Source organism: Cyrtonyx montezumae, unplaced genomic scaffold, assembly GCF_038088225.1.
Source record: "Cyrtonyx montezumae isolate F1298 unplaced genomic scaffold, pur_monq_1.0 scaffold_26, whole genome shotgun sequence".
Lineage (NCBI taxonomy): Eukaryota > Metazoa > Chordata > Aves > Galliformes > Odontophoridae > Cyrtonyx > Cyrtonyx montezumae.
The window spans coordinates 3372985-3397347 of NW_027072003.1; the positions used below are offsets into that span (position 1 = coordinate 3372985).

At 51.7% G+C, this 24363-nt stretch overlaps 1 protein-coding gene across 1 annotated transcript in view; it reads left to right on the forward strand.

Annotated features, from left to right (window-relative positions):
* The window catches only part of PLXNA2 (plexin A2), a 97991-nt gene extending 74192 nt beyond the window's left edge, over positions 1-23799 (forward strand). The window contains exons 15-32 of the mRNA XM_065740377.1: positions 1608-1744; positions 4549-4716; positions 5502-5595; positions 6789-7028; positions 7569-7712; positions 8722-8956; positions 10039-10181; positions 11195-11463; positions 13578-13644; positions 14283-14429; positions 14721-14880; positions 15036-15139; positions 18153-18252; positions 20017-20207; positions 20702-20871; positions 21899-22111; positions 22213-22363; positions 23324-23799. Of these exons, the coding sequence (XP_065596449.1) occupies positions 1608-1744; positions 4549-4716; positions 5502-5595; positions 6789-7028; positions 7569-7712; positions 8722-8956; positions 10039-10181; positions 11195-11463; positions 13578-13644; positions 14283-14429; positions 14721-14880; positions 15036-15139; positions 18153-18252; positions 20017-20207; positions 20702-20871; positions 21899-22111; positions 22213-22363; positions 23324-23419 (2829 nt within the window). The 3' untranslated portion in view covers positions 23420-23799. The remainder of the gene's footprint in view (positions 1-1607; positions 1745-4548; positions 4717-5501; positions 5596-6788; positions 7029-7568; positions 7713-8721; positions 8957-10038; positions 10182-11194; positions 11464-13577; positions 13645-14282; positions 14430-14720; positions 14881-15035; positions 15140-18152; positions 18253-20016; positions 20208-20701; positions 20872-21898; positions 22112-22212; positions 22364-23323) is intronic.
* The last annotated feature ends 564 nt before the right edge of the window (positions 23800-24363 follow it).

A 24363-nucleotide genomic window follows, 5' to 3' on the forward strand; every position in this document is an offset into this window, starting at 1 on the left:
ATCAGGGCAGCCCCTGCTGCCCTATGGGCTTGTGTTCCCCCAGGGATGCAGAGCACCGGGGTGCCAGGAGCTGTCAGAGTCTGAACACGAGAGGAATGTGTTGAACATCACCATCCCTCACACTGTGGTTCTGACTTTCAGCGCTCTGATGATCTTTTCTGTTTTGTTTTGTTTTCCTCAGGCATCTAAAACTTTGTGGACATCATTTCCTTCTGTTACTTGGCCTCTATTTTTCTCGCTGGCACCGCCACAGATTCCATTACAGCTGGTTTATGCCATTAAAGTCAGTAGTAAAATTGATTGGTACCTTAAAGCAGAGCTGTGTTCTGACCCTGAGAGGGTTCATGCCTTGGTGAGCTCATCTGATGCTGGGACCAGGCGGGAGCTCGGCTGTCACCGTAATTACACCCATTGTACCCACGGAAGTGGGACCTTGGAGCTACTTCACATCCATAAATCTGTCATAATTATCACCAAACCGTGAGCTGAAGGTGGAAGATTCCTACTTAGCTTTCAGCCTCTCCTGCAGTGCTGGCCTTGCCTCAGCCTTGGAGTTGCTGCAGATTTTCGGTGTGCATGCTCAGCTCTTCTGCCTTTCCCTTGTTTAGAAGGACAGCTGCTCAGGGTTACCTCCCCAGCTTCTGGTTCAGACCACGAGTGGGGACAGCATAGCTAAGAGCCATGAGCAGCCAGAGGAGGGATGCCCCCGTCTACCATCACTCTGTAGTTGTCCACAACAAGGTGGGCTGTGGAAGCCTGCTTTGCTCTGCGTGGTTCAGGTGAGCACAGCAATGAAGAGTTGTGGTCCAAGAAGTGTTAGGTCAGAGCAGTTCAGCCATGCAGCAGCACCCAGAGACACATCGTGCTCTGAAAGCAGCAGGAGCTCCATGCTGCTGAGCAGGTGGCACCAAGGGAGGGAGCTGGGAGGCTGCCAGCTGTGGGTGAGAGCCATAAGGAGGGTAATGGCGAAGCATTAGTAAAACAATTTGGTTGTATGCGTGGATTGAAAACAAACAAACAGGTACCTGCTTTCTGCAGATTCTGTTAAGGGGGACAAATAGGTGTCACGAGTGCAGAGCAGGATGGCAAGGAGGCACTGCTGCAGTAGTATTATGGATAAAATGTTGAGTGGGAAGCAGACACACGCTGAGATGTTCTCCCTTCATCATCAGGAGCAGGTTCTGTCCCCACACCATCACCACTGATGGTTCTGTGGGGCTGGAGTTGCTGGCACTGCTTTTTGCTGCTGTGGTGTGCTGTTTCCCATGACCATACCCTGCTTCTTTCATGTTTTAGCACAGTGGCAAACCTTAACCATCTGTGTTCAGGCACGCATTGTGCTGCACTTGTGCTGTATTTCATTTTTGAAACTGCAGTGCAAACAGCTTTATTTCTCCAAGAATAGAGGTGAAAGTAAGTACGTTATTTTGCCCAGGCTAAACTTGCAATTACTTCCTAGAGATGTGTTTCATTCACAGCAGGGTCCAGCACTTCAGCACCTGCTGTGTCAGGTGGCCACGGCACAGCCCCGTTTTGCTTTTCCATTTTAAAAGCAGAGGGTGGGATGCTGCTTGTGCAGGGGTGCTGAGCTGTCCTTTTTTCTGCAGACACCAACTGTGAGCTTCCTGAGCCCCAGACGTGGCCCCGAGTCGGGTGGGACACTGGTGACCATCACAGGGCACCACCTGGGTGCCGGCAGCCGTGTCTCCGTGCTCCTGGGCAACCAGAGCTGCACCTTCCAGGGGTAAGGGCTGGGGGCTGTGGGTCTGTGGGGCTGAGCACACAACCACCTCAGAAATCATAGAGTCATAAGGGCTGGAAAAGACCTTTAAGATCAACAAATCCAACTGCTGCTACCATCAAGTCAAAGCTGTCCCCACTGTGCCCACCAGCAGTATCCCCAAATGCCACATCTCCATGTTTTGTGAACACCTCCAAGCACCACGACCCCACCACGTCCCTGGGCAGCCTGTGCCACTCCTTCAGAGAAGAGATTCTTCCTAACATCCAACCTGAAGAGGATAGCTCTCCTCTTTAAAACCCTCAGAGCAAGGCAAGGCTCTGGAATCACAGAGCAGAGGAAGGATCCTCACCCGCCTCCTACTGCAGAGTGTGCACAGCCATGAGCCTCCTCTGGGATTCCCATGGCAAATTTGCTCTTTACCCAGCAGTGTAAATGCAGAGTTGACATTTGCAGGGTTTAATGGGTTTTCTTGGGCTTAGTTAAAAAAAGATACAAGCAGTATACGTCTGTGTGCATCATGCACACATCCCCATGTGGGGTGTCCCCAGGTGCCCTGATGCCACCAGTGTTGGGTCACACTGCAGGACACCAGGGGCTGCTCTCCATGAAGGCATGCCTTGCACTGAGCAGGTTGGGTCTGCATGGGGCTGCAGGGCAGAGAAAGCCAAGAGGAACCTTTGCTTTTTCTCTGCACCTTGCAAACTGGGAGCTTATGTGAAATGCTGTGATGTGTGGAGGACTCTGCCTCCTAAATCCCAGCTCCAGTTTGCCAGGAAGAGCCAGAGAGGTATCTGGGAACGGAATGACCCCTGGAGGTGTAATTCTCATCTGGAAGACCTTAAGGTTCCTGAATATGGGACCTGTGAAGGTGCAGCCGTGGGATTGTGTTGGGATGGCAGCACCGATCGCTCTGCACCCAGCCCCACCAAGCAGTGAGGAGCAGGAGGGGACCTGGCCTTCCCCACTCATGCTTTGGCATCAGATGAAGGAGATCTGGAAGGGTTGGACCTGCCGAGCTCTGCAGCTGCAGACATGCTCTCCAAGTGCTACATTTGGCAACCAGTCCTTCAGCACTTCTCCCTGTGTCCGAAGCAGAGCTGCCAGATTGCATCCTCAGTGCTCGCAGGTGACCACGTTACCGTCAGCACAGGCAGCCACGAGCAGAATTAGCTTTGTAATGAAGTTCCATAAATATATGATTACATTCGGGCAACCTGCAGATACCAACCTGCACAACCTGGAGCAGGTCTGCTTTCCTGGTATGTCCTAATTACACCAGGCAAGCAGGAACTTAAACAAAGCAAGCAGCAGTGTATAAATGACACCATCTTTCTCGTGGGGTCACACTGTGCACTTGGTTTTGCTTGGACTGTTTTGTGGCAGTGAACTCCAATTGTACTGGAGGGTGTGGGGGAGCCTGATTAGATGAAGCAGTTTCTAATGAGATTCATTCTAATTACAGCTTCCCCCATTCTCCCAGCTCGGATCGGAGTGGGTAGATTCACCATGACGACACAATAATAGCACAGAGCTAATTAATGAGTGGCAGGGAGCTGGCAGTGGCAGGGCAGGCAGAGCTGGGACAGAGACATGGTGTGACGTTGCAAAGTGGGACAAAAGGATGCAGGGAGCAGAGATGGTGCAGGAAGGCACTGATAGGAACAGCCAAGCGTGGTTGGTTTGGGATATTTTAGGAGTTTTCTGTTGTCTTGGTGACACTGGGTGGGTGTGCAGAGGGTGCAGCACTGTGGTACCCGAGGGTGGCTGTTCTCCTGAAGTGCCCAAAGGGAGGTGGAGGTGCAGGAGGGCCCTGGAGATGGAGCACAGTGCACCTACGGGGACATGGGGCCATGCTGGATGCACATCAGTGCACATGTGGAGCTGCTCAGGAACCTCAGCGGTGTGTGCAGGATGGCGAAGACAGTGACGATGGAACCGTGATGTGCCAGGATTTGATTTCAAGCTGAAGAGTGCCAGGCTTTGATAGAAGTGCCATAACAGCAGTGAAACGCTGAGGAGCTGCCTGTCGTCTCCCCTGTGCTGGCAGAAGAGAAGCCAAAGCTAAACGAGCCGTGGCAGCAGCATGGCCCTTCCTGCCCTCAGGGACGTGGGTTTGAGCACTTGGCTCTTGGGTACGTGGCTCTGCCAGTTCATACAGTGGCACTGTGGTGCTGAGGAACTCAGCAGCTCTGTCCCCAGTGCAAATCCCCAGCCCTGCAGCAAAGACAGGAGAGCTCTGCTGACTGCACTGCCCGCCTGCTTCGTGCTCCAGCAGCCAGCCTGCACTGTGGGGAAAGCAGATGCCCTGCCATGCCCGGGGGCACCGAGTTGGGGGTCACACAGTGCTGGTGGGCACACAGGGAACAAAGCAGTGCTGACAGCATGGTGCTCCCCAAGCCGGGGCTCCACGGGTCCGTTCACAGCTCACGAGTCTCTGTGCGTGCAGCGGGGTGGGGAGGGGAAGAATTTGGCTTTGGAGGGAGCTGCTGCATCCCATTTAAAAAGCGGCCATCTGTTTTCACACGCCCAACAGAAGGCAGCGGGTGCAGGGAGGGATGCGGGAGGCTGCAGTTTGGCACAAAACGCATGTGCCTCTCTCCTGGGGGGCAGATGAGATCTCTTTTTGAGGGGGGCCCTGCCCCCCGCCTGTGCCAGCAGATCCCTCCTGCTGGGCTCGGCCCCTTTGTGGGTCTCAGTGCACAGGGCTCAGTGATGGTTCCGCCTTCCCGTGAGCTTTGGGGCTGCCCAATGGGGACAGAAATGCTCACTGCCTACTGACACTCCCTCTCCTCCATTCCACGCAGGCGATCCGTGAATGAGATCGTGTGCCTGTCGGCCCCCTCAGCACACGGCCTGGGCCCCGTCCACGTCTCTGTGAGTGTTGACCGTGCTCAGCTCGAGCAGACTCTGCTGTTTGAGTACATTGATGACCCCAAAGTGCAGCACATCGAGCCCGAGTGGAGCATCGCGAGGTATGCAGCTCAGGGGAGCTCACCTGCCCTGTCCTGTTGGGAAATGCGTGTACCACCCATGTCCTGCGTTCCTCAGTGCCAAATGTCTGCAGTGTTTGCACTGACCAAAAGTCAGATCTGAAATGACTGGAGTAGTTCCCATTACCATGGCAATTACAGCCATAGCAGCCTGCCCTCGGATCCGGGGAGCACGGATAAAGCCCCAAGATCACTTCCATCTGCTGAAGGAGTGCACATTTGCTCTCTAAAGGCAATAGCTTGTTCAAGCTTCGTGTTTTGGGTGAGAGGGGTTGGATGGGTGTCAGAGCTGCCAATAAACCAACCAGCACAGCTCTGCTGTAGAGGTGCTGGAGGTTTGGTTGAATTTGGGCTGTGCTGCTGCAATTGCCACATGAAAGGAGCAGCCAGGAGTGGAAGGAGCTTTGTGTGCGTGGTGCTCAGCAGTTCCCTCTCCGCGCGCCATTCATCGTGCTGCCATGCTCCTTTGGAAGCACTGCTGTGTAAATCATTAAACGCCGTGACTAATTTATTGTTCTTCACATTTAGCCTCGGCTCACTTGGTTTCTTTGGTCCCCGTTTCTCATCCTGCTGCCTCGCAGCACTGCTGCGTGGGAGAGGGCACAGCTGCGGGGAGAAAAGCTGCCTCACGTGGGCACCGGTGACTCAGGATGGGTTGGGAGTCCCTGGGGTGCCAACGTCTTTAGGAGAGCAGCGAGCATCCCTGTGGCCGAGCTCTGGCTCCCCATTCACCAGACAACTAACCTGGGCTCTCTGCTTCCCCGCAGTGGGCACACACCTCTGACCATCACCGGCTCCAACCTGGATGTCATCCAGGAGCCGCGCATCCGCGTCAAGCACAACGGCAGGGAGTCCATCAACGTGAGTAGCTGTGGGACACGTCCCCTCCTCTGTGGTCACTGGAGCCAGCACTTTCTCCATAGGCTGTCTCAGGGTCTGCCCTATGCTTAGCCCCACTCTTAGCAGCTGAGGCACAGAAGCAGAAGTCATGACATGCAGAATTGGTGCCTCCTCTTTGCCAGCATCCTTCCTTTCCCAGCTCTGCTTGGTAATGGGAAGTCCATGGGATCTGACCCCGCCATCCCAGCTGCTTCCCCTCCTTGTGTGTGGCACTCTGGTGTTTGTGGGATGCTGGGTGTTATTTTTCATGCCTCCTCCCCAGCTAGCACCAAGCCAAGGCCTCTATTTAAACCATTTGTTCCACCGTTCATAAACTGCTGTGGGAAGCAGTGTTCTTGTATGTTACCAATACAAATTGCACCTCCAGTACACTTGGAAATTATTTTGATCAAGTAAAACTGAAAAATACTGTTTCTATGCAGTGATCTTTCTGAACCTGCATTATCTTGGAAAGGGCAAGGCTGTTAGCAGCCATTTCCCATTCCCTCTCTCCCTTCCCCCCGAAGACCTTTTCATTCTGAGCTCTTTTTAAAAACATCTCATTTTGCTGTTAGCACTTACAGTGTTACAAAAATAATTCTGAAGACACCAAATTGAGTGAAATTAAATCTTCCACTTACGGCCGGCCCCTTGCTGCTCTGTAAGCTGGCAGCTCCTGCTGCAGGGCTGGGGGGGGCCGGGGGGGTCTGCAGCCCACAGGAGGTGACCTCTGTGCTGCCCCAGCCCCACGCTGTCAGGGGATGGCCCCTTTCATTCTCTGACATCAGAGAAGTGCCTCTAATCACCAATTTACAGCAGAAGCCAGGTGTTCGTTGTAGGTCTGCTTCAAAGCTAGCTCTGCCAGCGAGGGTGCAACTGGAAAGGAAAGGAAGAAAAAGACCGAGCGATTCGGTGTGCAAACCTCCACCTTCCTTCAGACATTCTCATTGTGAATCTCTCCCCGTCTCTGCTCCAGCACCTTTGTGCTGGCTGCACGGGAAGCAAATCCTCCCAAACGATGGGTGTAAAATGTTGAGCCCGGATTAAATACCTCCAGCAGAGCTGGAATCCACCAGAGCTTTTAGGGAGCACTCAGGGCTCTGGAGCATCGCCGTGCGGGTCAGAATCCCCAGCACGGGGCAATTTCCCAGCATCACTCAGAGCTCCATCCTCAGGTATGCGTGGTGCTGAATGCCACGGTGCTGAGCTGCCTCGCACCCGCCCTGACCCCCGATCCCCGGCCCACCATGGACACCGTCGAGCGACCCGATGAGTTTGGCTTCATCTTCAACAACGTGCAGTCCCTGCGGGTCTACAACGACACCAAGTTCATCTACTACCCCAACCCCACCTTTGAGCCCCTGAGCCCCAGCGGGATGCTGGAGCAGAAGCCGGGGTCACCCATCATCCTGAAGGTAAGGGGACCTCCGTTCGGCCCGTGGGGTGGGATCGGTGGTGGGGTGGGGTTGGAGGCTCCTCGAACCCAACAGAGCCAAATGCACTTTGGTGTTTCATATCTGTGTGTGCCCTGTGGCTCTCACCAACAGAACTCAGTGAGAGAAAACTCGCATCCATACCATGTGGTGGTGACACAGAATGGTTGAGGTTGGAAGGGACCACTTGGGATCATCTAATCCGACCCTCCTGCTTCAAGCAGGTTTCCTAGAACACGTTGCCTAGGATCACATCCAGGTGGGCAACCTGCTCCAGTGCTCTGTCACTCGCAATAAAGCTTTTAAAGGTTTTTCATGCAGTGGCCGTGCAGAAACCTCTAGAAGCACGCAGAGCTTCCACTTGGGGGGGGGCCAAAAAGCAGTGGCTTTTGGAGTTTTGTCCCCATTTGGAGACTGGGATACACTAAGAGGAGCCCCATCGTTTGTGCCAGCAGGGAGTGGGAATGCAAAGCAGGGAAACGCACCGCATCCTTGTACAGTCTTCTCCACCTCTGTTGCCAGGGCAAAAACCTGTGCCCGCCTGCTCCTGGAGGAGCCAAACTCAACTACACAGTGCTGGTTGGAGAGACGCCCTGTGCTGTCACCGTGTCCGAGACACAGCTGCTGTGTGAGCCACCAACCCTCAGTGGGCAGCACAAAGTGACGGTAGGCACCGACCGCTGCCATCGGAGCCCCTTCCTCCCAACTCCCTCCTCCTCTTCCTCCCTGACCTGCTCGGGGCTGAGTGCAATTTCTTGTCCAAAGACCGCAGGATTTGAGATCTTTTTGGCTGTCTAATTGAAAGCTTAAAATATGGATGAGGATTAGCATGGAGAAACTTCTTATTGCCTCCTTGAGACTCGCTGCCCACTGTCAGAGACTTCCAGAAAGAATAAATATTTAGGGCATTCAGCACCAGCCTCCAGCCTTCCCCTGGTGGTGCTCGCTATGGTAAGATGAGCTGTAGCGTGCTATGTTCCCCTGCTGTAGGGCTGGAAGGGATTGTAGCAGTCCTTGTAGCCAGAGCTTGCTTTGCCAAGTGGGTAGCAGGAGGATTTGGCTTTCCCTAAGGCAGAAGGAGCCAGGAGCTCTGGACTGCTCATCAGAATGCTTCGCTTTGCTTTTGGGCACTGCTGCTCTCCACAGACTGAGCACTCAGCTGCAAAAGTGCTCAAGCCAAGCCCAGATGAGGTTGCAATTGTGATTTATTTCTCTTTTAGTCCAGCATCCAAAACCTGTTCAGATATCACCGTGACTCACAGAGGCACAGCTCACACCTGTGGCCTGGGCACATCCAAGAGAAGCCAGCCCTCCCCCTGCAACCCCCCCCTGCTCCTCTTCCCCCTCTCTCCATTCGCTCTGGTCTCTTGTCAGGGAAATTGTCACTGGGTCACAAACGTCCACGGGTTACAAAAGGGAGCTGAAAGCTATAAACTGAAAGTCAAATGGAGCCATCAGATAATACGAACAGAGCCCAGATAGTGGAGGGCTGGCACATTTATCATGGCTTGAAGCCTCGCTGCGCTGCGCTCTTTGTTTCTGGAGGCGGTCGGTGCTGCGGGAGCTGCAGCCATGCTGTGTGTTCGCCATAGACATCTATGTGACATCTGTGGTGCCTGCCCTGGGTTTGGACGGGGCCAGAGAAGCTGCTGCTTACCTCCGTGGTGCTCTGCAGGTGCGTGTTGGCGGCATCATCTTCTCCCCTGGTTCGGTGAGCATCACCTCTGACAGCCTGCTGACCCTGCCGGCCATCGTCAGCATCGCGGCCGGCGGCAGCCTGCTCCTCATCATCGTCATCATCGTGCTCATCGCCTACAAGCGCAAGTCCCGGGAGAACGACCTGACCCTCAAGAGGCTGCAGATGCAGATGGACAACCTGGAGTCCCGGGTGGCCCTGGAGTGCAAGGAGGGTCAGTACCACATCACCCCATACTGGGGCATCGGGCCTCTCTCCCCAAATCTAACCATCCCCCCTTCTCCGTGGGGACCGATGGTTCCCTGGGCACTGAGTCCCCTGCTCTGGACCCCGCTGGAGCCATCCCAGTGGTTCCCACTGCCCAACGTTGGCAGCAGGGCACGTGCTCCCACAGACAAGCAGTAATGAGGGTGGCAGACAGAGGTTCTGCCTGCCTAATGTGCAGAGAATAGGATTAAAGCTTGATCCTGCTTAAGCAGCGTGCCTCGATCGCGTGCTGAGGGCTGCAGCAGCCCCAGGGTGCCCGGCACGACGTGTCCCCTTCTCTAATGGCCTCTTAGTATAGGGCTTCAGAAAAGGCACAGAATGAGATGGAGAACGGAGAAGGGTCGGGCTGCAGAGAAACTGTGTTCTGGAAAGGAGTGAACCAAAACTAAAAAAAAAATAGCTGCAAATTTTACAGTACGACCTCTGTCCCTATCAGCATCTTCTGTGCATTCATTCAGCTGATTTTAAAGGGTAACCTCGAAGGGCAAAGTATGAGATGTGTTCCCGATATGCTGTTTGCTTTGGTGTGGGTGCACCCTGGCAGGGAGGGCAGAGACCTTCCTGAGCCAGCGGTTACACTTTGCAGAATGAGCACAGGGCCACAAATACTGCCCTGACATCCACGCTGAAGTTTTGTACTGAGAGAAAGAAGAAATTCCTCCCTGAGCCCACGCAGGCGGTTTCTGCTTAGATCTGCATCAGATTTGATTATTTTGGCAACTGGTGGTAGAAGAGAAGAAAGGAGAATAAGGGAGGCACCAAGTTATGAAAAGAGATGCTCATCTCTATCCGCTGCCTTTTTAAAGGTGTCTTAGGTGCACAGACACAGGTGTGAGCTGCATATAAATTTATATTATTTATTTATACGCATCTTTTGTTCCTGGCATCTGTTCTCTGCAGTGTGCTCACTCCCAGCATGGGTGAGGGTCTGTGTGAGCTCCGTGCAGGCTCTGCTCTGCACCCACTGCTGCATGCCGCCCCGAGCCTGTGTTGCATTGCGTTTCTCTTTCTTCTTTTCTCCCCAAACAGCTTTTGCAGAGCTGCAGACAGACATCAATGAGTTAACCAGTGACCTGGACCGCTCTGGCATCCCATATCTTGACTACCGGACGTATGCCATGAGGGTTCTCTTCCCTGGCATCGAGGACCACCCCGTGCTGCGGGAGCTGGAGGTAATGGGGTGGGCAGTGCCTTCCTCCCCGAGCCCTGTTAGGAACCATGGGGCCAGCAGGATGAACCCCGAGCTCATTGTAGCCAAGAGCTTGGCATTATATCATCGTCACACTCTGCTTGGTTCCTCTCCTCTGGTTTGGGTGCTGGTTTGGATATTGCTCTAGGCCAGCAGCAAAAGGTGCTGGATAAATTCCTGATGTCCCTTTAGATGCTCCTCAGCCCAAGCATCCTCCTGCTGTTGTTCCATGGCGTGCCCACAGGAGGGCAAGTGCAGTGCCAGGGCATGGGCTGCCTCCAGCTGTGCTGACAGCAAATGCCCTCATCCCTCTTTCAGGGCTTCACCGAGCTGCCACTGCTCGGTGCACTCATGCAGGGGCTCTTCAGCACTCATCCTTTAAATCTGGTTCCTTCCCAAGGGGCCACCACTTTCTGCCTTTGGGCCATTGTCTCCACACCCTGAGTTTCCCAGTCCCACCCTTTGCTGCTGCCATCACCAAATAAACCAAAGCTCTACAAATAAATACGAATGCTTTGCATTTGTTGTTTTTTTTTTTTCTCATGAAAAATAGAACTGCAGAAGTGATAAATGTGTTGCCAATTACACAGTTGCTTGATTATGTAACATCAGTAAAACCAATACATAATTCTCCAAGATGTTTGGCAAAGCACAGCTTAATGCTGTTCATCCATTTGTAATGAATTACTTGAGTCTGGAACTGGCTGAAAGCCTCCGTTTTTTACACTTGCCCCATAATAAAGCAGTAGTCTAAACTGGTATTTAATTTACTTCTGAGAGTGTCACTTTTTGCCGAGAACAAGCAACGTTACTCATTGTTTGTAGGGCTGTTGGCAGGAGAGTGCAGCCCGGGGTGGTGGTGAAGTGCCCCAGTGCATGGGGTGGGACTGCAGCATCACTTCTGGGCAGCGCTGCGGGCCCCATCGCCTTGGTCTGAAACCAAAGGGTCCTGTGCACGTGGTCTTCTTCCCTCCTCATGGCTGCTCTCTGCCACAGGTCCAAGGGAACGGGCAGCAGAGCGTGGAGAAGGCCCTGAAGCTCTTTGCTCAGCTGATCAACAACAAAGTGTTCCTGCTGACCTTCATCCGCACGCTGGAGCTGCAGCGCAGCTTCTCCATGCGCGACCGCGGCAACGTGGCCTCGCTCATCATGACGGGGCTGCAGGGCAGGCTGGAGTATGCCACTGACGTGCTGAAGCAACTGCTGTCTGACCTCATCGAGAAGAACCTGGAGAACAAGAACCACCCCAAGCTGCTGCTGCGCAGGTAGCGGGAGGGCCAGCACTGCTGGGTGCTCTCGTGATGGTGGTTCAAAGCCGGGTGGGGAAACAAAGCTGTTGTGTTGGTGGTGCATGCGGAGCTGGCGGGGTGCTCATCCAGACCCTGCTCGTGACATCAGCTGCTGCTGTCCCGTGTTGCAGTGAGAGGTGCCCCACTGGCACCTTGCTGGCCAAGGGGAGTGGGATGCTTTCACAGCTCCAGGAGAAATGCAGGGATTCCTCCAGCCGTAATGAATATCCTTGATAGGAAATTGCTTTAAGTCTGGCCGTGTTTGCAGAGGCAATAACTCATCTCGGGAAAGGAAGCCATCTTAATTTCCCCCGTGGTTTGGAGCATCAGCCATCCCTCGTGGCTCTTTGCAGTGCTCCAGAAATGCAAGGATGGCACTGGGGGGCTGTGCCCAACGCTCCCACCCATTCCCAGATGGGAGAGAGCACTGTGGTGGCAGCAGGGTAGCTCTGCTCACGACCATTGTATTGTGGGTTAGCTCTGAGATCTCTTCTCCTAAACGAGCAGCTGACACAAGGAACCTGAATGAATGCAGAAAGCAAAAATTTGCTTTTAATTTGTGTGTTCTCACCCTGGTCCTTTATTGCCAACAAACAGCCACAAAGCGAGGCACTGCGGGCTTTTATTTCTTGAGCTCTCTCGTGGCAGCCGTCACCATTCAGTGCTCAGTTCTCCCTCTCTTTCTTCCTCCACTATTGACCCCTCATGGGAGACAGCAAAAAAGTTGACATCAAATCAAATCACGGCTCTGGTTCCTGGCACAGACAGCATGCAGCAGCCCAGAGACCCAGATACAGCGGGGAAAATGAGAAGAGTACATATTGACTTTGGGGTTCTCTGTGCTCTTTTTGTTTAGCTTTGTTGGATTCCCAGTACCAGAGCATGGCACCAGTGGCATCTCACAAGCACTCAGCTGGAACTGCAGCTTGCTGGTAGTGCTAATCAGCAGCCCGCCCAATTATTAGTTTAATATTCTATTAAGAAAGTGGTTTATTAAATCAGAATTCACCCCAAAGTCCCGAACGCGTGGTTTTCACTCTCTGTTTTAATCCTGTTCTTGGCTCCATCACTGCCTCTGCATTTTCCATGGCTGGCATGGTGATGTGCTGCTGGTGCTCCTCCTTAATTGGGCGATGGGAGTGATTTAAACAGGCGAGCAGCACGCGTGTCAATTTGCAGGATGAGTTTTTAGGCGGTTAATCAATTCAAGCTGTAATTCTTTGGGGGGATCCGCAGACATTTTCTCAAATTCCTGGCAGATGTTGTGATCCTAGGAGATGATAGATAACGTAACCCCGGGTCTTTTTGCAGACTGGTGTCAGTTTTTGTTTGTTGAAGTCTGTGGCTCCTTTTTGTACTTGATCTGCCTGACTTTGTGATCAAACCCTGTTTTTTTAATAAATGCCAGCATCCCCAGACACGCTGGATGCTGTATAAACACATACCAAGATGCAGTCCCTAATTCAAGTCGGCAGAGCAGATGGGGAAGAGAAGAGAAAATGGGTCGGGAGCAGGATGGGACCCACAGAGCTTTGCTGTACCTGCTGCAATGCTGCACCAGTGCCGTGCTGCTAGACAGCACTGGTGGCACCCGTGTCCCCGTCCCAAGAAAAGGAATCGTACTGAGCTTGAAGGAAAGTCCTGGGGTCCTGCAGAGCCAGCTTTAAAAGCTATCATTAGGAGCTATTGTATTGAAATTAAAGATAATCACGGGCACAATGTGGGGAGAGGACGCTGGGTGGGACTGGGGATAAAGCTGCAATTTTGCTGCTATTGTCACTCAGCTGTCCCTGATTGCCAGCCCAGCACAAATCCCAGTGATTTACTGCACCAGGTTGTAATTTGCACCACGTGCACAGAGCCCAGTGTCCCCAGGCTCCCTGTCCCCTGTCAGGACGGTGATGGGCTGTCAGCTGGGGACAGGCTGCCTGCATCGTGCTGCCTGCATGCCCTGGGAGCTGTGCTGAGCCAGGTGGTATTGGTGTGGGGAGCAGGATGCTCCTCTCCTCCTGTCTCGGGCCATTCCTGCTTCCTGAGGTTGGCAGGTTTTGTTGGTAATGTGCCTCACCTCCTCTTCCTGGCTTCCCTAGGACAGAGTCGGTGGCTGAGAAGATGCTGACGAATTGGTTTGCCTTCCTCCTCCACAAGTTCCTCAAGGTGAGGAGGGATGGAACAGGGCACAGCTGCTCTGCTCTCCCATCTGCATGGGGCAAATCTGAGCTTGAAAACAATCTCATGCAGTCAAGCTTCTGTTGCTTTCCTTGAGTACTGCCTAAAGGATCCCCACTGGAGAGGGTTTTCTGCTCTTCTGTTTAGCATTCTCTGGCTGTGGCAGTGCCTTGTATCACCCAGCTGTGTCCTCCAGAGTACTCCACACTGTGCCCCTCCAGAGGGCTGAATCTCTTTTAGCACTTCAGGGCCACTCTCACACCTCCATGTCTGCGCTTCCATAGTTTTACACTTTAATTTTGGTTTTGGAAGCTCACCCCCCACCTCCAGAATTTACTTCACGAGAGTGAACAATGAGATCAAGATCTCAGATTCCCATTTTACAACCCCGTAGATTCGGTAGAGCTTTACTGAGCCAAGCACAACAGCCATCGAGCAGCAGTTTTGGCTGTGCTCTGCCAGAGCTGCTGGGGGCTGAGCCCGATCACACATGTGCTAATGATTAAGGCAGTGGAGCTGTGCCTCTGCTGCAATTCATCATGTGCAAGATCTGTCTGCGGGCCAGCAGCCCTGGCAGAGCTGCACTTCACCCCTGGGTTGATATCAGCACTGGTCTCTTTGTGCAGGAATGTGCCGGAGAGCCACTCTTCATGCTGTACTGTGCCATCAAGCAGCAGATGGAGAAGGGCCCGATCGACGCCATCACAGGGGAAGCCCGTTATTCACTCAGTGAGGACAAGCTGATCCGGCAGCAGATTGAGTACAAGACCCTGGTGAGTGAGTGCTGGGGCAGCACTGGGTTGCTGCTGTCCTCCCCATTGGGCATGAGCTGTGCTGACCTTTAGGACCACGGTAGGAGCACTGCTGTGAGCACTGGTGTTGGCAGTGCAGTGAAATCCAATGGGGAGTGTCCCTAACTGGCAGCTTGAATTCAGGTTGGAAATGATCACTAAGGTCATCCAGTTCGACCACCGATCCGTCACTACTAAACCATGTTCCCGTTGCTCTGCTGGATGCTTGTGTGAAGACCTTAAGGGAATGGTGTGCTTCTCCTTTTCTCTCAGATCCTGAACTGTGTGAATCCGGACAATGAGAACAGTCCAGAGATCCCTGTGAAGGTGCTGAACTGTGATACCATCACCCAGGTGAAAGAGAAGATCCTTGACGCTGTGTACAAGAACGTCCCCTACTCCCAGCGACCGAGAGCTGTTGACATGGACTTGGGTAGGAGCTTGATGCTGGCTGTCAGAATCCAGAGCCTTCTCCGTGTGTCTCTTTATCCATTGAGCTTTTCTGTGGGCTGTCTGGGTTAGCCAGAGTTGGACGAGCCCGTGGATGTCCCCACTCTGACCTCTGTGTCCATCTCTTTGGCCTCGCAGAGTGGCGGCAGGGCCGCATCGCGCGTGTGGTGCTGCAGGATGAAGACATCACCACCAAGATCGAAGGCGACTGGAAGCGCCTGAACACCTTGCTGCACTACCAGGTGAGAACAGGCCCGGCAAGCTGCCAGCAGGAAGGAACAGAAAGGCAGAAATTTAATTCCCAGGCAGACGGAGAGGTCACATTTGCATGATAAACCTGAGTGGTTCCATGTGCTTCTGCATTAGACAGGAAAGCAACCTTGACATGGATCTTAAAGAAGCTAGCAGAGTTGAAAATTGGTTAAATTAAAGCTGCTAGCCGTGCTCGTGAGACAGAGATGGGAGGGCTGAGCCTGTAGGGCTGCAGGATGGCACAGAGCAGAGAGCAGCAGGCAAGGGAGAGGGGGCTCCTGCCTTGTGAATCCCAGAGCCTTCCAGGTCAGCTCACAGGGGTCCTGCTACCAACGCCATATAAACCAATCCTTCAGCCTGAAGGATCGTGCCCCCAGCTTACCATACGATGCCATGGGAGATGCATTCTGTTGTTTTTAACACCGGCTCCACCTGGCAGCTGCAAGGAATTATCCGACGTGCAGGGAAGCAGCGAGGCTTCGTAATGTCTGCGTCTTTAAAAGTCAACCGAGAAAGTCACAGGTGAAATCTGTGTTCTGATGTGAGCTAAGGGAGGGACGATCTCCATTTTGGTGCCTGTGGGAAACCTGAGCCATAAGTTTGGACTTCAAATAAGCAAAATCCTGACAGCACTCACGGCACCGCAGCTATTCCTGCCACTTGAGTGTCAGTTTTGCTCTGGAACAAAGTAGAAGTTTGCTGCCAAGTACCTAAATAGGCAGCAGTCACACATGGCTCTGGCCACAGCTCTGTGCAGCCCAAATGGAGCTGTTTCAGCCATGAAACGAAGCCAAGCTCTCTGCACTGCAACAGAAATCTCTCTGAGGCAGAGCTTTTGCCAAGACCCAACAGCAGTGATTTTCTTTTTTCTTTCGGTATTTCTTCCTTTTTTTTTTTTTTATATTCTCTTTGAGTAAGAAATGTTTTTATGAGGTATCAGAAATACAGATGCTCCAGGACTGCACAGTAAAACAAACACGTTGAGCAAAGGCACTGCTTAGAAAAGAGGTGTAAAACCAGTGTTTCCTCTGCTCTCGGATTGCTTGAGCCAAGATGTTCAGGGTGCAGAAAGCACATGGCACAGAGCATGGGGAGCTGCAGGGTGAGTGACATACAGCACAGCAGTGCTCCGATCTGCAGGAAGGGGATGGAGGTTGCCGCTGGCTTCTGGAGAGATGGTTTCCAATTTATATGCATACATATTCCATTCTTTACATGTTTAGGGCGGTCAGAAAGACCCCCCAAAAAACCTGCTATGTATCTGCAAAATGTGCTTTTCATGGGATGCAAAAGCCGGGTTGGATTTCAAAGGGTATTTTCACCTTCTGTAATATTTTTGAATCACTTTATAGAATGAGAGCTGTACGCCTGCTGCTTATTTCTTCATTTTAATAATAGATGGATAGGTTAAATAGTTGTAGCACTTTGCTAAAGTCTCTGGAGCTTTTGAACCACGTTGGATTACGTTTGTGTGGTGTTCTTTTGGTTCGTGCTTATTAAACTCCGTGGGAGAGTCCCACCCTGTGTGGCTTTACTGAAGAAAAATGAAACCCTGAATTTAATGTTGAATGATTTACAGTGGCTCGTGCAGGGTTAACTAGGAGGCAGCAGAGCATGAGTACCTGTCAGACACCGGGAACCTGGAAGGGCTGAGAGATTAGAAAAACTGCTTTAAGTGACAAATTAGAAGCAGAGAGGGAAGAAGTGTGCAGAAATGAGGATGTGGCCGTGTTGCTGCTGGGACTACATCTTGCTGGGAGGTGGCACGGAGGTGGCAGCCCAGCTTCATCTTCCCTCTCCTGAAGGCGTATTGTGCAGCACGTTTCCAGCTGGGGGAGGATTCAGAATATTTCTGCAGCTGGGTTTAATGGCAGTGTGGCAGCAGCAGAATGAGATGGGGAAGGAACTCGTGATGTGTATGATGCTGCTCTGTATGTCGTGGTTTTGGCTGAGCCATTGCACCCTGGGTTCAGGCAGTAGGAGTGCTCCGAGCATGGGGACCTCTGCTGTCCCCACCCCTAGGCTGCATCCCAGTGCTCAGCTTTTGGAGGTGGAGCTGAGCTGAAGTGGCAGCTAATGACACCCCTGGATAATAATACTGCTGCTGATTGCTCCTTCCATTGACTTACTAAATTGGACGAAGCGAGGCAGGAGCAATGGAGGAAAAAAGAAAGGTGTTGGGAGTGTTTTGCTCAGAAATATTTCACTCCTGTGGTGTGGAACACAAGTGGCTGTTATTTCCACTCTCGTTAGCAATAATAACAACACCCATTTGCCTGAAACTTCATCATCATGCGCTGCAGGGCCGTGGTGCAGGAGCTGTGCTGCAGGCAGTGCTGGGTGCAGAGATTCCCATGAGACCCACGGGTCCTTAATTAACAGAAATGTGTTAAAAAACACCCAGCGGGCGTTGGATTTATAGGGAGGATAAAATTAAACATGGCTACTAAAGTCTGCCATAACCAAACCTTGTTAGCACTAATGTTCATTTATAGTTGGACTTCCCAGCCTATAATTCCCTCTCTGGTGCAGCAGAGGGATGGACAATTTAGTACCCCTGAAAGATGGCTTTATGACATGCTGGGCTGTAAATCAAACTTCTAAAGTTCATAAAAATTGTTAAAATAAAAAAATGGTTTAATAGGAATGTTTTATGGCCCATAACATTATTATGGCTGTTTTATTCCCTCTGCATTGTTACTTTAATTGGATCACAACAGTTCTTGAGATTCTCACTTCTATTGGATAAAATGCAATCTTAAATCAGAGTGACCAAAACTGTCTTCAGTCTGTCCCTTGATTTATTGCTGCTTTCCTCTGGTCCCCTGCTCCTAAGGGTGTGACCCAGCATGGAGCTTAGCACCAGAAGCCCGGGGCTGCCAGCAAGACCTTTCTCCTTGACCCAAGGAGCCAAGGGCTGTGTCATCAGCTCCGTGCCAATCTGGGCCTTGAGCATTTCTGTTGTCTGCATTGTCTGGCTGACCTCTTCTCTCCCCTCCCCAGGTGTCAGACCGCTCCATTGTGGCTCTCGTCCCCAAGCAGACCTCCTCCTACAACATCCCTGCCTCCACCAGCATCTCCCGCACGTCCATCAGCAGATATGGTGAGGAGCAGAGCTGCTTTAAACAAGGATGTGTCCTGATGGGTGCTGGGGTCCTTCGGTGAGGGCAGCACCTGAATCAGGTGCAAAAAAAAATTGTTTGCCCCAAAGAATGGCTGCACGCTGTCAAAAAGTGAAACTGCACTCATGTGCCAAACAGAAGGATGTGCTTGGCTGCTGGCTTTTTGCAAAGGCTTTCCCATCTGTGAGCAGAACAGCAAAAAGGAGCAGAGAGTTTGAAACTGGATGATCTGTAAGGTGCCTTCCAACCTAAGCCATTCTATGGCTCTATGAATCTGAGAGGGGAAAAGGAAGCACTAAGCAGCACATCATGAGCAGCTCTTGGGAACGTGGGTCTGGGGGAAGCCCTGGGAAAGGCTTTTGGCTCAGAGGGTGCTGCCCGTGGAGCTGTGGAGTCATTAGAGCTTGTAAAGACCTCTGAGATCATCCAGTCCAGCCATCAGCCACAGCACCTGTCTGCACAGAGAGCAGCCTGTGTTCTCCTTGTAAGCAGGGCTGCAGGGGAGGGAAAAAAAAAACAATTCCTTCATCTATTCTTCCTCTAAGTGGAAGATCCTGACATCTCAGCTAATGGGTCAGAAATGGGAAACAGCAGCGTGAACTCAATGCACGAGGATTTGTGCTCCTGGGAATTCGTTATTTGCATAATAGCGTGGTTAAGGCACTTTGCAGATGGTCCCTAAAGACTCCACAGTCTGAATAAATGAGCCTGCTAGGTGCCAGGTGTGCATTTATAGCACTAAATCCACAATAATGGTAATAATATACTTCCATAAAAGGCGGCGGTGGCAAAATCTCTAGCGCGTTGATCTCTCATTATCTTGCATTGTGCAGAGCATTCTACAAATGAGGGGGCTCCTGGAAAACCCATCTCCTTGTCCTGGTTATAGCTCCCCAAATAATTTATTCTCTCAAGACCAGGCATCCTTGCTGCAGGAGAGCCCTTAGTCAGGCTCCGTGGTCCAGAACGTTTCTGCTGGGCAGCACAACCCAGCTGGAGCACCGTGCAGGGGATGGGAAAGCCAAAGCCAGGTCACACCACAGAGTCCTTGGGGCTCATCGATCTCTGCCACACGAAAAAGCCTTTGTGAGCCACCAATATGAATTGTCATTCCTCACGTTGAGATTAATACTTCTAATTGCGCCGACAGAATTTAAATGAGATACTTATTTACTTTCCCTGTTATATATCAGTACAGAGTTATGCTTAAAAATAGAATTACTAGATGCTTCCCTAGCCATCCCCCTGTCTGTCTCCTTAATTATATCAGTTGGAGTACTCATTTATCTAAGCCCTAATCAGGGATGAAAATCTAGCTAGTTTTGTAATGAGCTGCACACTTCCCCTGGCTGATTTATGATTGATCTCCTTCCTCTTGCTGGGAAGGGCGAGCAGCAAACTGAAGACTCAACTTGGGAAAACACGTGAGGTTCCCACAGAACAAAGGAATTCAGTGAGAGTACGAAAGTGAGCAGTGTGACACTAATATTGGCCTCACTGGGCCGTTAGCACCTTGTCTTGTCTCCGAGAGGTCAGCATCCAGGGCAGCACATTGCTTGGGAAGTTCCACATCCCTCATCCCTCTGTGGTCTCCGTGCTGTTAGGGCAGATCCCATTGCCTCCACTCCTGGCAAAAAATCAGAGCAGATGATTCTGGCGTTAGGAAAAGCAGTGCCATCACTGAGCAGAGGCAGGCAGATGGAAGGAGGCATTACACCGAGTGTGCCCTCTCCTCCCATGCTCAGATTCCACCTTCCGCTACACCGGCAGCCCCGACAGCCTGCGCTCCCGGGCACCCATGATCACCCCAGACCTGGAGAGCGGCGTCAAAGTCTGGCACCTGGTGAAAAACCACGACCACGGCGACCAGAAGGAGGGGGACCGGGGCAGCAAGATGGTGTCTGAGATCTACCTGACAAGGCTGCTGGCTACAAAGGTAAATTGTGTGCTAAACTTGCCCGGGAGATGCCCAAGAAGGGGTGTCCACGTGGTCACTGGGGATGCTCAGCCTCCTGTTGTGCCCCAGGGTTTTATTTCCATAGAGTCATTGAGTTCCTTGGATTGGACGGGTCCTCAAAGCTCACCTCTGAGTTTATGAGTAAGTTTCCCCCTCATCAGCAGTGCAAGCCCAGTTTCTAAACTGGGTTGTCTAAATAACAGTGAAGCAGCTTAACCAAGCTCACTTTCCTTTCAACTGTGCAGAAAACCCTTACATGTATTTTACAGTAAGATACAGGAGCCAAAAGTAAGAACAGAAAAGCCCCCCCAAAATTGGAATACTTGAGCAGTTCCTAACATTGAGCCCAAATTAACAACCACCAAGCAGACCTATCCCAAAATACACCCCTCCCCCTCCCCCCCAGAAAAAAAAATAAACAAATCCCATACCCAAAAACCCAAATCCGCCGTGCTGCCTGCTGCTCCCATCAGGGCACGCTGCAGAAGTTTGTGGACGACCTCTTCGAGACGCTGTTCAGCACGGTGCACCGCGGCAGCGCGCTCCCGCTGGCCATCAAGTACATGTTTGACTTCTTGGACGAGCAGGCAGACAAGCACGGCATCCACGACACGGACGTGAGGCACACGTGGAAGAGCAATTGGTAAGACCTGGCTGTTGTGCTGGGGAAAGGAGCTGGGAGAGCTGTAGCAGGGCTGTGAAAACAGCCCTCCACCAGCATGCCCACACACGGATGGGGCTCTGGGTGCCAATCCTGAGCCACGAGCTCAGCCTTCCCCGAACAATGGAGCTATTGCAGCTCTGCCTCTGCCGTTATTTTAGGATTAAAAGCTCTGTGGGTTGGAAATTTACCTCTGCAAGAGAGGAAAGGAAAAAAAAAAAGCCCACAACAAATGGCTGTTCCCTGAAGACTTTGTGCATTCCCCCAAGTCCCGCGTGGCTTTTAAAGCCTCTAATCACAGCGTCTGCAAAAGCTGCACTCCCTGCTAAGGCTGTGGGGAGCGAAAAACAATTTATTGAAAGCATCAGGAGGAGTTATTAGGATAGAAACGTTTGAATCACAAATAGAGGTGAGTCTTCTTGAAGCAGTGACAAAGAAAGCACCACGGGGTGGGGGTCCCTCTGCTGGCATCACAGGGAGCTCTGACCCCACGTGTGGGCTCCGACCCCGCAGGGAAGTGTCTGATAGCTGCTGGGCTGTGGGGGAATGGGGCAGTGCAGCAATCCCATAATTTTTCTGGAGAATGGAGGGAGGTGTAGGCTGCTGGAGGAGGTCACAGCAGAAGGAGCTGCGGGACTGAGCTGGTGTGATGGAGGGGGGAGTGGGCACTGCAGGGTGCAGCTGAGCTGCTGGCCCGCAGCGCAGCAATAGTTAAAGCTGCAGCCCTCCGTGCATAGCTGAATGGAGAGAGCTGAGACTTGAAAGGTAATAGAAGGCAGCAGCTGCTTTTTTGATCCTGCTGTACAGCCAAAGAAAAAAGGAATAATAATTCCCCTTTGATTGCGAAGGCCTTGGGATGTGGGGACAAAGCTGATGATGGCCACAGAGGTGACCACTCTGCCCCGAGCTCAGCCCCACTCCTCGACCACCACAGTGGGAACGCACAACACTGGAAGGAGTTGAGCAGGCCTTTCTTAACATCCAGTTTTGTTTCTCTGTTTCCCTGCAGCCTCCCTCTCCGCTTCTGGGTGAACGTGATCAAAAACCCCCAGTTTGTCTTTGACATCCACAAGGGCAGCATCACGGACGCCTGCCTCTCGGTGGTGGCTCAGACCTTCATGGACTCATGTTCCACCTCTGAGCACCGCCTGGGCAAGGACTCCCCATCCAACAAGCTGCTGTACGCCAAGGACATCCCCAGCTACAAGAGCTGGGTGGAGAGGTAGGAGCTGGGCAGAGAGGTTGCTGTCGTAGCATCCCAGTGATAAGATCTCAAGGATAAGAGGGGGTATTTTATCCTCACTGAGCCTTTGGTCCCTGCAGGTATTACGCAGACATCGCCAAGCTGCCAGCCATCAGCGACCAGGACATGAATGCATACCTGGCCGAGCAGTCACGCCTGCACTCAGCTGAGTTCAACATGCTAAGTGCACTCAACGAGATCTATTCCTACGTCAGCAAGTACAGCGAGGAGGTGGGTGCCCATGGCAAGGGGACGTGGGGACATGTCCTCAGTGCAGCATGGCTGTAGCTTGTACCACTGCTGCCCACATCTGTTCTGTTTGTGCACGACGAGGCTCAGGTTGTGCTCTGTAACATTCTTCCCAGGAGGACTGATAGCTGAACTCAATTCCTCAGCCTTGGCACAGTGCATCTTGCTCCTAAATGCAGTAAAAAATCATCATGACCCAGTGAATCTCCCCTAAATGTCCCTGTCCTTTGGGAACAGTGCAGTACAAATCCCTGGTGCATTGGTGCTCTCTCCTGTTTGCACAGAATTCCTGGCAGCGTGAGCTCCTTTAATGAATGCATCACTTGAAACCAAGTTCTCACCATCTGTTCCACCCCTTCATTTCAGTGCAAGAAGAACCTATTTTGCAATTATGTCCATTAAAAGGAAGGGTTTTGTCATTTAATTGCATGTATGCACTTGTGATACAATGCCGTAGCTTTTTTCCAATTAGATTTTAAAATCTCATAACTTTCATGCTAAATGAGACGAGGAATGTGGAGCCTGAGGTACAGGGCTCTGCTCTGAGCAGCCCAGCAAATGGAGGAGCACAGCTGAGAGCTCACTGCAATGCTTCACCATTTGTTATTGAAGAATTGTATTCCAATAGAGAACTACTGGAGTGAAACCGAGGGATTTATTGTCAGTGGAGAACCTCAGAAATGCGCATCCTGAGAAAGCATTGGCCATACTGCCCCATCCTGATTTCTCTCACTGTCAACTACTCCTGAGGAAGCACAGGGCATTTTGGTACTTTGGAAATGTTCCCGTCCTTGGGAACTGATCTATCTGGTGTTTTTCACTGGCTCTTCCTGTCCATTGAAGCACATCAGTGCCCTACATTACTTGCAGCTTACTACCCTGCAGTCCTGCCCACCCCTTGCCCTCTCACTGATTTCTTTCTCTTTTCTCTTTCTGTACCAGCTCATTGGGGCTTTGGAGCAGGACGAACAGGCACGGAGGCAGCGTCTGGCATACAAAGTAGAGCAACTCATTGGTGCCATGTCCATTGAGAGCTGAAGGAAGGCTGCAGTGCTCACGGACAGCAAGGGGCAAGAGCATGGCATGGGTGCTTGGGGATTCAGCGGGAGAACAAGCAGAAGGGCACTGCACCCCCACCACCACGCTCATCAAGGGGAGCAGGGATGGCCCAGGGGCTGGCTATGCTCAAAATCACAAGGGATCTGGTTTGAAAAAGCAGAAAGACCAAGAAGACAAAGCATTGCAATCAGCATCAACTCAAGGTGGATCACTTCTTCTGGTATTCATGGGAAGATGGAACCTGGAAAGTCTGGATGTGTCTGTGACTGCTGCTTTGCATGAAAACAGTTTGATGTATATTAGGAAATAAAACTTTATTTAAAGGTTAAAAAAAAAAAAAAAAGAAAAAAGAAAGAAAGAAAAGGGATGGAAAGAAAAAGAGAGGAAAAAAAAAAGGAACAGAACAAAACCCATAAAAAACACAGAAGCCACAGAGATGACCCTGGCAACCAGGTTCGGTCCTGATCCCGTCCTCGCATGGCCCTGAGGATGTGCGCAGGCGTCTGCAAATGGACTCTTACACCAACTGCAAAGTCTGGAAACTGGCAGCCTTTTTGGGATCTTATAAAAATACGAGCACAAGTTTGCACCACAGCTGTCCACACAAGCGAAATAGCAGTTTAGCCAGAAATAGTTCAGTGGCTGAGTAACCCATAGGCACTAGAAGGAAAATCTTGTGAATTGCAAAACCATCCGATCATCCAACTTGTCTTGAAATCCAGCTTTATCTATGTATTTATATAGTGTCTCTATATATATATATATATATTTTAAATCTCATTTACTGTTGAGTGTGGAAGGATCTGGTTGAAGTGCTGTCCCTGCAGCCATGGCAGGAGCAGAATGGAGCTGTCCGTGGTCCTTGCAGTAAAACCAACCCCAAACCCAACGTTTACAGTGAGCAATACTTGAAATGCCGAGCT